Below are 14359 nucleotides of genomic sequence, written 5' to 3'. Positions count from 1 at the left end.
GTGATACAGCTGAAGAGATTAGGATAGATAGAATTTTTGGTCCTATTCTTTCCCAACATAACACAATTTTTTTTTATTATTGCAGTGTAATAGAAGGATTAAATATATAGTAAATATAAAGTGTGACCTGGAATACTAAAAAATATACTTTGTTCAGCAAAGTGAATTTTTTTAGACATTTGGAATATTAACAGCAGGCTGAACATGGGGTATGATATCACAGTACACTGTGTTACTGTTGAGGAATAAGGAAATAGTTACTCCACCCATTTTTCAGATGACTAAATGTCTTACATGACACCCAATGACTCTTCATGTTCATGTAAAATGTTCATGCAGTGCAGTGACTTAGTGATGGTTTCCTTTTTCAGGCTCTTGTCTGATTGGCAATTAAGCAACTAAAAGCTAGCTGTCAGTAAATCACGGTACAAAACCTGTTCTTTTTTAAGACTTTCACCACTTATATTTTTTTTTAAATGTTATTTTTCAAAACCTCACTAAGCCCTGTAATTGGAAGATACAATGTGCTTTTATAGTTGCTTGGTAAAAATTAACATCGACCATTTAGATTTAAATGGTAACACCTGAGTCTGTTTAATCTTGTACAGATTGCTAGCTCTGAATGCTCACTCATGGCTGTGATTAACCCTCAGTCTTTAACCTCTGCCATTCTAGGTAAAGTGTTTGTAGACTCTCAAAATCAAGTCATATTTTACAGTTGTCAGACATTCTCTCATCAGTAATGGGTCAGGATGTAATTAGTTTCCGTCTGATAAATGTCTTGTAACATGTGCATCTATTTTAAGGAAGCATTTTGTTTGGACTGTCAAATTGTTTGCCATGACATAATATAGGGAACAGACTGAAATTATTTCTTAATGGCAGAGTGACTGCCAAGCACAATTTAATTGGGGGAGTAGACTGAAACGTATTAGTGAAACTCATTTCCTAAATAATTCATTTCAAAGTATTGCAATAATCTACAGCTTCAGATGTGCTGATTCCATATCAGCTTATCAAAACACAATATTCTTTGTAACTAGACAGTAGGACAATTAGGGACCTGAGCACTGTTCCTTCTAAACTGGGTGATACAGAATGTGATGTGTGATGAGTCTGTGATGTGTAGCAAACCTGTGATGTGTAATGAGCCTGCGATGTGTGATGTGTAATGAGCCTGCGATGTGTGATGTGTAATGAGCCTGCGATGTGTGATGTGTAATGAGCCTGTGATGAGTCTGTGATGTGTAATGAGCCTGCGATGTGTGATGTGTAATGAGCCTGTGATGTGTGATGTGTAATGAGCCTGTGATGAGTCTGTGATGTGTAATGAGCCTGCGATGTGTGATGTGTGATGAGCCTGTGATGTGTAATGAGACTGATATGTGATGGGTAATGAGCCTGTGATGTGTAATGAGCCTGTAATGAGTGATGTGTAATGAGCCTGTGATGTGTGATGTGTAATGAGACTGTGATGTGTGATGTGTAATGAGACTGTGATGTGTAATGAGCCTGTAATGAGTGATGTGTAATGAGACTGTGATGTGTAATGAGCCTGTAATGAGTGATGTGTAATGAGCCTGTGATGTGTAACAAACCTGTGATGTGTGATGTGTAATGAGACTGTGATGTGTAATGAGCCTGCGACGTGTGATGTGTAATGAACCTGTGATGTGTGATGTGTAATGAGCCTGCGATGTGTGATGAGACTGTGATGTGTGATGTGTAATGAGACTGTGATGAGCCTGTGATGTGTAACAAACCTGTGATGTGTGATGTGTAATGAGACTGTGATGTGTAATGAGCCTGTGATGTGTGATGTGTAATGACCCTGTGATGTGTAACAAACCTGTGATGTGTGATGTGTAATGAGACTGTGATGTGTAATGAGACTGATATGTGATGGGTAATGAGCCTGTGATGTGTAATGAGCCTGCGATGTGTGATGTGTAATGAGACTGTGATGTGTAACAAACCTGCGATGTGTGATGTGTAATGAGCCTGCGATGTGTGATGTGTAATGAGCCTGCGATGTGTGATGTGTAATGAGCCTGTGATGTGTAATGCGCCTGCGATGTGTGATGTGTAATGAGCCTGCGATGTGTGATGTGTAATGAGCCTGTGATGTGTAATAAGACTGTGATGTGTAATGAGCCTGTGATGTGTGATGTGTAATGAGCCTGTGATGTGTGATGTGTAATGAACCTGTGATGTGTAATGAACCTGCGATGTGTGATGTGTAATGAACCTGCGATGTGTGATGTGTAATGAGCCTGTAATAAGTGATGTGTAACAAACCTGTGATGTGTAATGATCCTGTGATGTGTGATGAGCCTGTGATGTGTAATGAGCTTGTACTGTGTGATGTGTAATGAGACTGTGATGTGTGATGTGTAATGAGCCTGTAATAAGTGATGTGTAACAAACCTGTGATGTGTGATGAGCCTGTGATGTGTAATGACCCTGTGATGTGTGATGTTTAATGAGACTGAGATGTGTAATGAGCCTAAAATGAGCAATGAGCACCATGATGTGTAATATGTAATGTGCCTGTGAAATCTAATCAGCCTGTGACGCGTGATGCTTAATGAGCCTGTGATGAGTAATTTGTGATGAGTCTGTGATGTGTAATATGTAATGAGCCTGCGATGTGTAATGAGCATGTAATGAGTGATGTATAATTAGCCTGTGATGTGTAATATGTAATGATCATGTAATGTGTGATGTTAATGAGTTTTTAGAAATTAGAAAACAAACATGAAAAAAAGTTATAAAAAACGGTTGTTGCAATTTATTTAATAAAATTATCTTGTGGATTGTAATGTCTTTCAAGTATTAAATGACAGAGAAGCGGAACACGTGACTGGAAACCAGAGCTGGCTTAGTAGGGATAGGGAGACACAGAGATATACACGATGAAGGTGGTCTGGTACTCGATGCTGCGCTCTGCACTGTATGATAACGCTCTCACTTTCATTCTGTAGGTTTCAGGCTCTTTAAGGGGTCTGTTGGTGAAAATCACTCCCTTCATATTTTCTTCCCGTATAGAGAATGGTAGTGTGGGGTCTTCATCAATTATAAGGAATGTTGTTCTGGGATGTAGTATTCCATCCTGTGTGTATGCAACCAAGCGAATTAAGTCCTGATTGGCAGCAATGCCAAATGGGAGGGAGACCATCTTGTACTGCAGGGCATATGGGCTGAGGGCACACTCCACGTCATTTACAGCACAGTTCTTCAAACAGTACCTGGTGGTGCACAAACATGTGTGTCATTTGTCATGTGACAAAAAATTATTGCAACAGTATTACATAAATAGTACTGCTCCTGCGCAGTTGGGTTCACTGTCTTTTATGTTCATACTCCTCCTTTATTCCCCCACTGTGTGACCCCAAAGCATCGGTGTAAGACATTGAGAGAGCTGAGGCTCAGGAAGTCCTCTCCATTATGTGCACTCAGCTCATGAGTTCTCTCAATGTACTACACACACATAGAAGAGGATTCTTTACGGTAAGAGCAGTGAGACTATGGAACTCTCTGCCTGAGGAGGTGGTGATGGTGAGTACAATAAAGGAATTCAAAAGGGGCTTGGATGTATTTCTGGAGCGTAATAATATTACAGGCTATAGCTACTAGAGAGGGGTCGTTGATCCAGGGAGTTATTCTGATTGCCTGATTGGAGTCGGGAAGGAATTTTTTATTCCCTTAAAGTGGGGAAAATTGGCTTCTACCTCAGTTTTTTTTTTTGCCTTCTTCTAGATTAACTTGCAGGATGACAGGGCGAACTGGATGGACAAATGTCTTTTTTCAACCTTAGAAATGGCGTTACTATGTTACTAAACCAGCACTTTCAAGGTGCACAGCTGGGAAACAGGCAGGGTGGAGTATGAACAGAAAATGAGCAATTCTGACTCAGGAGGAGCAGTAGCAGTCATGTATTACTACGTAGTCTTAAAAGGGCACAAAAACAGAAAAAAGACCCTATAGTGTGTAGGGGGGTGTTTTATATCATTGTGTAGCCAGAAAATTCCCCAGATTATCACACTATTTATTTAAAATAATTATTAATTAATTATTATAATTAATACAATTATTTAAAATCAAAGCACTTGCTTTCAGATGCGATGCGATTTTCACGCAGCCCCGTTCACTTCTATAGGGCCTGCATTGCGTGAAAAAACACAGAATATAGAGCATGCTGCTATTTTCACACAATGCACAAGTGATGCGTGGAAAACAAAGTTCATGTACATAGACCCATTGAAATGAATGGGTCTGGATTCAGTGCGGGCGCAATGCGTTTGCATCACACATTGCACCCGCGCGGAATACTCACTTGTGTGAAAGGCTTTCAGGCTCATTTTTAGTATATCCCACTTCAGGCCAACAGGTGGAAGCACTGAACTGTAATTTCAGTACAGAATAATGGACCATTTTCCATCATTCTGTACAACTTGGGGACCTAACAAAAAGTTTAAAAAAGTTTTGAAAAATCAAAAAAAAAATATATAAAACATTTCCCAAAAATAAATAAAAAAAAGAATAAAAAAAAATAACATCACCGGCATCGCTGCATGCGAAAACACCCGTACTATTTAAATATTTGAAAAGTTAGCCCATACAGTGAATGGCGTAATAGAAAAAAATGCCCAATTCGCCTTTTTTTTTCATCATTTTATCTTGCAGAAAATTGAATAAAAAGTGATCAAAATGTTTTACAACCCCTAAAATGATATCATCAAAAACTAGAGATTGTCCCGCAAAAAAATGAGCCCCCATGCATCTCCATAGACATAACTATAAAAAAAGTTATGGGGGTCAGAATATGGCGATCAAAAGAAAAAATATATATTTTCCAAAGTTTTTATTTTTTTAGTGTTAAAACGTGAGCAAAACTATCCATATGTGGTATCGCTGGATTCGTACTGACCTAGAGAATTAAGCACAAGTCATTTTTACTGCCTAATGAACACCGTAAAAAAAAAAACAGTAAAACTGATGGAATTGTGTTTTTTTTTTTATTATTCCATCCCATTTGGATTTTTTTCCGCTTCCTGTAATATTAAATGGTATCATTACAAAGTTTATTTTTTCTCACAAAAAAAAGCCCTCATACAGCTATGTAAACGGAAAAATAAAAAGTTATGGCTCTGGGAAGGCAGGGAACAAAAAACGAAAACACAAAAACGGAACGTCGCCAAATCAGGAAAGGGTTAAATAACCCTGCTGGCTGATCTGTACCTTGTAGGAACCAATCCTTGCTGCCAAATATTTTCATAGGCCTCTACAGACACTGCCTGCCAATAGAGTGTTCTTTTGCACACATTTGAGAAGTATTTCTCAGTACAGCCTTCTTAAAACTATTTTGAACAGCATACTTGTCTATGCCTATCCTTGCAAAGGAATCCCACAAAAACGTATTCTACACGGTACATATGTATGTAAACACTTGCCATATGACAAACATGTACTAGAAACGTGTGAATGAAGCCTGACACGTCTCTTCCAGTAACATTAACTTCATGGGTTTATTTAGTGTTCACAGGAGGCTGCTGCATCTTTGTGTGTTTGCTCATAGACATACTGTAAATGACCTATCTACCTGTAATGTTTATTCATTCTCATCAAATAATTTGTCCATAATTTGTGCATCAGACCCAAATAAAAAATTTGAGGGATGGCTGGAATAAAGTATAATTGGACCCATTTTCACTTTTAGATAGAGGCACTTCCACTCCACTCCTTTACTAGTGGAAAGGTTCATCCGCTCAAAGCTTCGTTCTAGCACACAGTGAAGGCAGTAGTTTAGGTTTAATAATCAGTCATGAGCGGCAGGGGCAATATTCGAATTCGCAATATTTCGTGAATATTTGAGCAAATATTCGTCATATATTCACGAATTTGAGAATTCGTGATCTCCTGTCATTATTTTCTTGATTGCGAAAATCGGCAAACGGAAAATTTGCAATAAAAATTAGCAATACAAAAATTCACCATCAACACTACTCCTAAAGTCAAAGACATTGCAGCCTTCTCATTGGCCCACAAGCAAGAAGCAGTGAGGGATCATGGGTACTGATGGAAAAAAATCTAGAATATTCGTGATTACAAAAATATAGCACTATTTTCTAGATATTTGCAAATTCTCGAAGTTCTTATATTCTCGATAAAAATTTGCGATTAGAATATTCACGATCAACACTATTAATAATATAATAATTCCAATAAGGACGAGCTGTATATTTTTCACAACATAAATCAGCTAATAAGTGTAGCATACCCAGAAGAAGAGTCTCGCAGGTAGTTTGGAGGGCAAGGGGTATCAATACATTGGTGACTTCCTCGCATGTTAAAGCACATCTGGTTTATCCCACACTGAACATTTTGTAGAAGACATTCATCAATATCTGTGAAATCAATGAGTAAATGATGTAGTTGTTAGAAGAGATCACTTTGTTTTGGCTAGAACTAAGTGAAGTGTTCAAAGAAATTAGACCCATATTTCCCACACCCTATTTATGACCTCTTTACTGTGAATCATTCAAAATAAGGAAATGACACATTATCTACCGTATGAAGACTGAAGAAATATTCTCATTAGACACAATGGGCCAGATTTATCATTAGCTCAGGTCAGAATAATGGAGTGAAAAAGTCCCCAAAAAAGTCCCAAACGCTAAAACTGCGCACAAATTTGCGACTTTTTTCTGCTCTGCACTATGCTCGCCAGTTTTCTGAAAGTGGGCGTGTTTTTTTCTGTAAATGAATCTCTAGACAGATTTACTATTGGGATTATTTAAAAAGTCGCAAAAAAGTCGCAATTTCACTCCAGTGAGGACCATGCGACTTTTGTAAAGCTGCTTACTGACGGATAAACTGCTACCGTCAAACCACATTTATTACAGTCTTAAAGAGCCGATCATAAATCTGACTTTAGCCATATGTGAAAGTAGAGTGAGCTGTCAGGGTAATGATAAATCTGGCCCAATGTGTCTGCTTTTAGCTTTTTATCTTGTGATCTGTTTGTACCTTTTAAAGCAGAATGAGAATAGATATATTTAACATTCTACTCCATTGCCACAACTATGAATGTGCCCTCTCACAGGAGAGCTCAATAACACAAATCGGGGATATCTGTCGTTTGCCTACTTTTAGCTGGATACATTCTTCCACGCATGATGTCATTCTTTAAAACTTTGGTATGCTAATTAATACTGCCTAGTCGTACCTTGACAAGACTTTCCATTGGCCATGAGTTGATAACCAGGGGGGCAGACACACTGGTAACTTCCAAGAATATTTCTACATTCATGTTGGCACACATCTTGATTGTCGCATTCATTAATGTCTGTGTAAAACGGTGATTAAATTGTAAGAATGTAACAGTCCAAACATGGCAAAAGACTTTACCCTGGATGTGACATACCTACACAGTGCTTCCCAGGACCTTCAGACCTGAACCCACGTGGACAAACACAGACATAACTACCATGCGTGTTTTCACATATTTGATTATTTTTACACCAATGTGTGGCCTCTTTGCACTCATTTATATCTATAACAAAAAGAAAACCATAATTAAATATCGTGTATCTGTTAACAGGGGTGCGCCACCAATGAGGCCAGGTGAGGCGATCACCTCAGGCAGCACCAGGTAGGAGCAAGAGGGGGCAGCAGAAGAGCCATGGGCAATGAGCACTTTCATTGTGGCAAAGGGGTTAGATAAAAAAATTGGCATGGGGGGGCCGTTTCAGTTTTTGCCTCAGTCAGCAGAAGGGCTATGTGCACCTCTGTCTGCTAATGCCATACATATTACAGAGCTGCTGATACTCTGTGTTTTACCATATGCTCTCTCCTTGGGGTGCCATATTCTGGTCCTAGGGGAGTAATTGTGTATTTCAGTATAAAATGGAACCTGGCACAATCTTTTTACTTGTGGATTTGCAGGGACATCATAAATGGGGCAAATTTATTAAGAGTCCTGCACCTCAGGGGCGTAGCTATAGGGGGTGCAGAGGTAGCAGTCGCTACTGGGCCCAGGAGCCTGAAGGGGCCCAAAGACCCTTGTGCCACATAAAAAGACACTGGCATTATAGAAAGTGCATGCTGGTCAAGTTACCCCTCTGGCTAGAGGGAAGGGGTTAGGCCAAGAATTTGGCATGCCGGGGGTGGGGGTGAGGTTTTTGCCTCAGACATGCACGAAGGCTATGTGCTTCCCTGCCCCTGACCACAAAGCACTGAGGGAAGGGAGGGGCCCAAGCTGAACTCTAGCACCAGGGCCCATGAGCCCATAGCTACGCCCCTGCTGCACCTCTTAACAAATTGGTTGCATCTTACACCAGCAGGCTTTTTACTAAGGCCGAATGCACACTTCAGTTATTTGACAAGTTATTTCCATCAGTTATTGTGAACCAAAACTAGGTGTGGTACCTTATCTCTGTGTAGGCTTCGCTACTGGTTTTGGCTCACAATAACTGATGGAAATAACTGATCAAATATGGCTGCACATCACCGTTTAGCTCTCTGTTCTTCTGTTCTGTCAGAAGAAAAGAGAGAGAAAAAAACAACAACAACAGGATCCTGTAAAAAAAAAAAGAATCCTGTTGCATCAGTTGTCATCCGTTTGAGCCATTTCAGTCTGAGATCCGTTTTGTTAGATGGGGAAAAAAAGACCTGCATGCAGTACCTTTTTTTCCGTCTAAAAAGGGATATCAGACGCAAATGGCTCAAATGGATGACAACTGATGCAACAGGATCAGTTTTTTTACTGGATCCTGTAAAAAAAATTGATCCTATGCAATCCTATGCATAACTGATGCAACAGGATCAAGTTGTAGTTTTATTCCAGCCGCCTCTCGGCATGTTTGCCGTGCTGCGGTCGGACCTCCGGCCCGCCCCCATTCCGGTGGCATAGCGCTCTAGCGGTAGCACAGATCCGGAAGGGGTTTTCCCCGCCGGAATAGCCTGTCGGAGAAGGCTGCCGCTAGTGTGAAAGTAACCCAAGACTGGCTTGTGAGATGCCATTCTTTAGTAAATGAGTGTAGAAACAATTAATAAAAGCACTGATAATATAAATCTTACCAACACATGATCCATTTTCTGTTTTTGAAAGTCCACTGGGACATAAGTCAATGCACTTATAACTTCCACGTGTGTTTTTGCACAGTTGGTCAGGTCTGCAGACACTTTGACGACATTCGTTCATGTCTGCAGAGACAAATACATGAGTGAACATTGTCCCTGTGCCCCTCATAACAGCACCAGCCCCAGTGGCCCACAGTGTAAGCCGCACTGTAAACCACGCGGTCTCTCGAGCAGGGATATCTAGAGCCTCCCAATAGCAATGCCAGGCTCAGTGTCCTCATAACAGCACTTACAAATTGTGCCATCTACAGTGCCAGCCATAAAAATGTCATTACAGTACTGGCTGCTTTTTGCCCCATTTACAGCCACATATACGCTCTCCAAACTGCATCTCCAGTGTGCTCTGCTTGTACCTAAATGTAAGTGGCTGGTTGGACATCCATTGACATGAATTATCCACTTGGATCCATTCAGACTTACCAAAACATCTTCTGCCTTTCAAATAGAAACCTGGATCACAGCCACAGTGATAGCTTCCAATGCTGTTAAAGCAACGCTGATGACAGGGATTTAATTCTTGGCACTCGTTAATATCTGAAATGATAAAAAAATAAACTAAATGGAGGAAAATAGAATTCAAATGTGCAGAAAATATTATTAGTCTTATATTTCATTTTGAGGAAAAATTCCCATAGAAAAACTAATATTGATTAATGTCATCTATGGGTGTAACTAAAGGCTCACAGGAACTGGTGCAAAAGTTCTGCTTGGGCCTCCCCGCGCAACTCCTCCTCACACTTGTCACTTCCAGCCTGTCCTTGTCAACTCCAGCATGTCCGTACCATTTGAGTGGAGATTAGCCCCCATACACTGCACACAGAATGTAGAGCATAACTCTTTCTAAATTAATTTCTCTCACTCAGAGGCAGCCCCAGGATTATGGAGTAAATTAGCGACAAGTACTGACCTGTATGCATGCGGATTAAGCACTTGGGCTGGGACAGAAACTCTCTTTAGCTGGTACAGTCTCTTTACCTGCTCACTCTTCCCCTACACTCTCCATAGACTTTTATTGACATACGTAATCTGATGATTACTGTGAGCTTGTCTGTCTTGAGACAGATTCAGCAGAGATTTCAGAGAGAAATTTAGTTCAAGAAGCATGGGGGGTAATAGGAAAACATTGCATTTTTCTCTGATAATATATTATTAAATTTGTAATAGTTACTATTGATTTATGCCAGGCTATGTGACCCATCAAAGCAATAGTAGCAGGCAGGTTAATTGTCAGGATCTTAAAATATTAGGGGCACTAGCCCCCAAGACCTATGTTTTGACCCTTCCTCCCCCAAAAATTATATATTGAAACTTGATGAGCGAAAAGATTCTACAGAATTGATTCGTCCAATCAGCAGAGCTGTTAGAATCGATTTGTCCAATCAGCAGGGCTTCTTCATTTTCATAACCCCTGGTGATTGGACAAAATGATTCTAATAGTCCTGCTAATTGGACGAATGGATTCTGTAGAATCTTTTCGCTCATCTCTAATTGGAAGCATATTTAAGACAACTTTTCGAACACAGCAGGCATAGATACAGCAGCTCAACTCTATGTATGGCAGTATACCTCAATAATGCAGCGACAAAATAATGGTCCGTTCTACGCAATAAAAAGAGATTTCAGATCAGTTACATCTTCTCTGACGGAAGTTGTCCACTTATCAATAATGACCATAGTATCTAAGGCAGGCATGCTCAACCTGCGGCCCTCCAGCTGTTGCAAAACTACAACTCCCAGCCTACAGCTGTCAACCTACAGCAGGGGATTGTGGGAGTTGTAGTTGTACAACAGCTGGAGGGCTGCAGGTTGAGCATGCCTGATCTAAGGTGTTTGACAGAGGGAGTGGGTTTCACACCGCATTGTGCTTTTTATACAGTTCTATGCATGTATTTGCTCTCTTGTGTTAGCCATGTTACAAACATCCAGCTTTAATTTACCTGTGCTGTAAATCCAGATATGGATTTCACATAAGTTAGTAGATACCCCTACACGCCACCACCAGTTTAATCTCCTGTACAGCTCAGTAGTCTCATACAAATATGCACTATGAGAACACTGTAACCTTTGCAGCTGCCCATCTGCATTTTTCTCCACAGCTTCCATTCTTTTACCACATACTGAACAACTGCTACTGTTGGCATTAATGGTTAATGATCTACTTTCTGGCAGTGGGGGATGTCTGGCAGCCTGTGCATCATATATATTCTTCCCTCGTCTCCTTCACTCCATGAAGGCTGCCAGATATCAGAGCATTGGAAAGAAGATCAAAGAAGTACTGTACAATCAACCTTAGTATGGTGAGAGGGGCATATGGGACCCACTGGCTTTTGTGTCCAGTCACAACCCCAACACCGAAAGTTATGTAGTTATGATGTAATAACAACCCCACTACCAAATTATTGAGAGCCCAGCAAATTCTTCATCATTCTTTGCATACTTGGTAGGAAAGTAAGTCACTGGAACATTTGGAATGGCTTCTCCATGTTTGATAACATTGTAATGCCTATATAGCAAATGGGGAGAGTGACCGGAGAAACTACTGGCATTATATATATTCATATTATCATTCATTCATCATCATTTATTCATCTCTTATATTATAAAAATGAGTTTCTGTCTGTCTGTTTGTCTAGACGTCTGTCTGGACGTTCTTTATGCGCGGCCAAACGACTGGACCGATCTTCACCAAATTTGGCACACAGGTATATCAGGTGTCCGGGAAGGTTATAGACCGGCTCATAGTGTCAGCTCTCTAGGACGTACTGTTCGAGATATTCCCAAAAAATGACCCACATTAGCCAATACAAGCCTGCAAGTCTTTCTCTTTAAATCCCAACTGCCATAAACACAGTTTTACTCCAGGTTTCCATAACAACCCAAGTTGTTATGAAAAACACTGTGAAAGTCACTGTTAAAGGGGCAGTCACTGTGAAAGGGCTTCTGTCACCCCACTAAAGTCTTTTTTTTTTTTTTTGGCTACTTAAATTCCTTATACTGCGATATATCAATATATAGTGCTCTTACTCTTTTTCGTTCAGTAGTTTAATCAAAAAATGGACTTTTATAATATGTAAATTACCTCTCTACCAGCAAGTAGGGAGGCTACTTGCTGGTAGCAGCCGCATCCTCCTTTCATAAAGACGCCCCCTCCTCATGTTGATTGACAGGGCCAGCGATCGCTCTCGTCCTCTGGCCGGCCCTGTCTGCAATTCAAATCCCGCTCCTGTCTTCATTCGGCGCAGGCGCTCTGAGAGAAGGAGGCTCGCCTCCTCAGCACTCCCTCAGTGTGCCTGCGCTGATGACGTCTTCTCTTTCGGTGACGTTATTGGTGCAGAGGACGAGCGCGTTTGCTAGCCATGTCAATCAACATGAGGAGGGGGCGTCTTTATGAAAGGAGGATGCGGCTGCTACCAGCAAGTAGCCGCCCTACTTGCTGGTAGAGAGGTAATTTACATATTATAAAAGTCAGTTTTTTTATTAAACTACTGAACGAAAATGAGTATTAAATATTGATATATCGCAGTATAAGGAATTTAAGTAGCCCAAAAAAAATATATATATACATATATATATACTTTAGTGGGGTGACAGAAGCCCTTTAAAGGGGCGGTTACTGTTAAAGGGGCAGTCACTGTGAAAGTCACTACTAAAGGGGCGGTCACTGTGAAAGTCACTGTTAAAGGAGCGGTCACTGTGAAAGTCACTGTTAAAGGGGCGGTCATTGTTAAATGGGGAAGTCACTGTGAAAGTCACTGTTAAAGGAGCGGTCACTGTGAAAGTCACTGTTAAAGGGGCGGTCACTGTGAAAGTCACTGTTAACGGGGCAGTAATTGTGAAAGTCACCGTTAAAGGGGCGGTCAATGTAAAAGTCACTGTTAAAGGGACAGTCACTGTGAAAGTCACTGTTAAAAGGGAGGTCACTGTGAATGTCACTGTTAAAGGGAAGGTCACTGTGAAAGCCACTGTTAAAGGGGCGGTCACTGTGAAAGTCACTGTTAAAGGGGCAGTCACTGTGAAAGTCACTGTTAAAGGGGCGACCAATATAAAAGTCACTCTTAAAGGGGTGGTCAATGTTAAAGAGCCGGTCACTGCTAAAGGGGCGGTCACTGTGAAAGTCACTGTTAAAGGGGCGGTCACTGTGAAAGTAACTGTTAAAGGGGCATTCACTGTGAAAGTCACTGTTAAAGGGTCGGCCACTGTTAAAGGGGCGGTCACTGTGAATGTCAGTTAAAGGGGCGGTAACTGTGTGAAAGTCCCTGTTAAAGGGGCGGTCACTGTGAAAGTCACTTTTAAAGGGACGGGCACTGTGGAGGTTTCTGTTAAAGGGGCGGGCACTGTGTAAGTCACTTTTAAAGGGGCGGGCACAGTGAAGGTCACTGTTAAAGGGGCGGCCACTATGAAGGTCACTGTTAAAGGGGTGATCAATGATAAAGGGGCAGGCACTGTTAAAGGGGTGGGCACTGTGAAGGTCATTGTTAAAGGGGACAAAAACTGTGGAGGTCATTGTTAAAGGGGCGGTTACTGTAGAGGTCACTGTTATGGGGGAAACTGTCGATATCTTTTTACGACACACGGAACATAAAATGAAATAGATGAAATATACCTGTGCGAATCAGGGGTCCTTCTGCTAGTCTCTTATATATATAAAAATTAGTTTCTGTCTGTCTGTCTAGATGTCTGTCTGTCTGGACGTTCTTTATGCGCGACCAAACGACTAGACCGATCTTCACCAAATTTGGCACACAGGTACATCAGGTGTCCGGGAAGGTTTTAGACCAGGTCTCAGCTCTCTAGGACGTACCTGACCTGCATTAGCCAATAGAAGTCAGCAAGCCTTTCACTTAAAGGGAACCTGTAACCTCTACTATGCTTCCCTCACTGAGCGTTTCTAAATGTTCATTGTGTTATCCTAAACATATAAATTACACTTTTAATATAATTTGCAGACGAATTCAAAAAGTATTATGCATTTTTGTACTTACTGCCTTTTATGCAAATTAACATAATATTTTTTTACATAAAAGTAAGTTAATCTTACTTGTGTGACCAGGGAAGAGTCATATATTCAAGCTCTGTCTCATCTCAGGTTAATTTGCATATGTATCAAATCGTTTTTTTTTACACAATAAAAACACACAGAGCTATGGAGACTGGGTATTGCGGATGTGCTAGCGGCCATCTAGCAACTCATGTCCTCAGCTCTATACCTAAAATC

The 14359-nt window shown here is 40.8% G+C and overlaps 1 protein-coding gene across 2 annotated transcripts in view; it reads right to left on the bottom strand.

Annotated features, from left to right (window-relative positions):
- Positions 1–2784: 2784 nt before the first annotated feature.
- HMCN1 (hemicentin 1) overlaps positions 2785–14359 on the bottom strand; it is a 723834-nt gene continuing 712259 nt past the window's right edge. For both annotated transcript variants that reach the window (XM_040408842.1, XM_040408843.1), the window contains 6 exons: positions 9565–9678; positions 9082–9207; positions 7427–7555; positions 7229–7348; positions 6281–6407; positions 2785–3248 (listed from right to left, as the gene is read on the bottom strand). In XM_040408842.1, coding sequence (XP_040264776.1) covers positions 2882–3248; positions 6281–6407; positions 7229–7348; positions 7427–7555; positions 9082–9207; positions 9565–9678 — 983 coding nt within the window. In that variant the 3' untranslated portion in view covers positions 2785–2881. The remainder of the gene's footprint in view (positions 3249–6280; positions 6408–7228; positions 7349–7426; positions 7556–9081; positions 9208–9564; positions 9679–14359) is intronic.

Source organism: Bufo bufo, chromosome 9, assembly GCF_905171765.1.
Source record: "Bufo bufo chromosome 9, aBufBuf1.1, whole genome shotgun sequence".
In the NCBI taxonomy this organism is placed as follows: Eukaryota; Metazoa; Chordata; class Amphibia; order Anura; family Bufonidae; genus Bufo; species Bufo bufo.
This window is presented reverse-complemented; position numbering and strand designations above follow the sequence as displayed.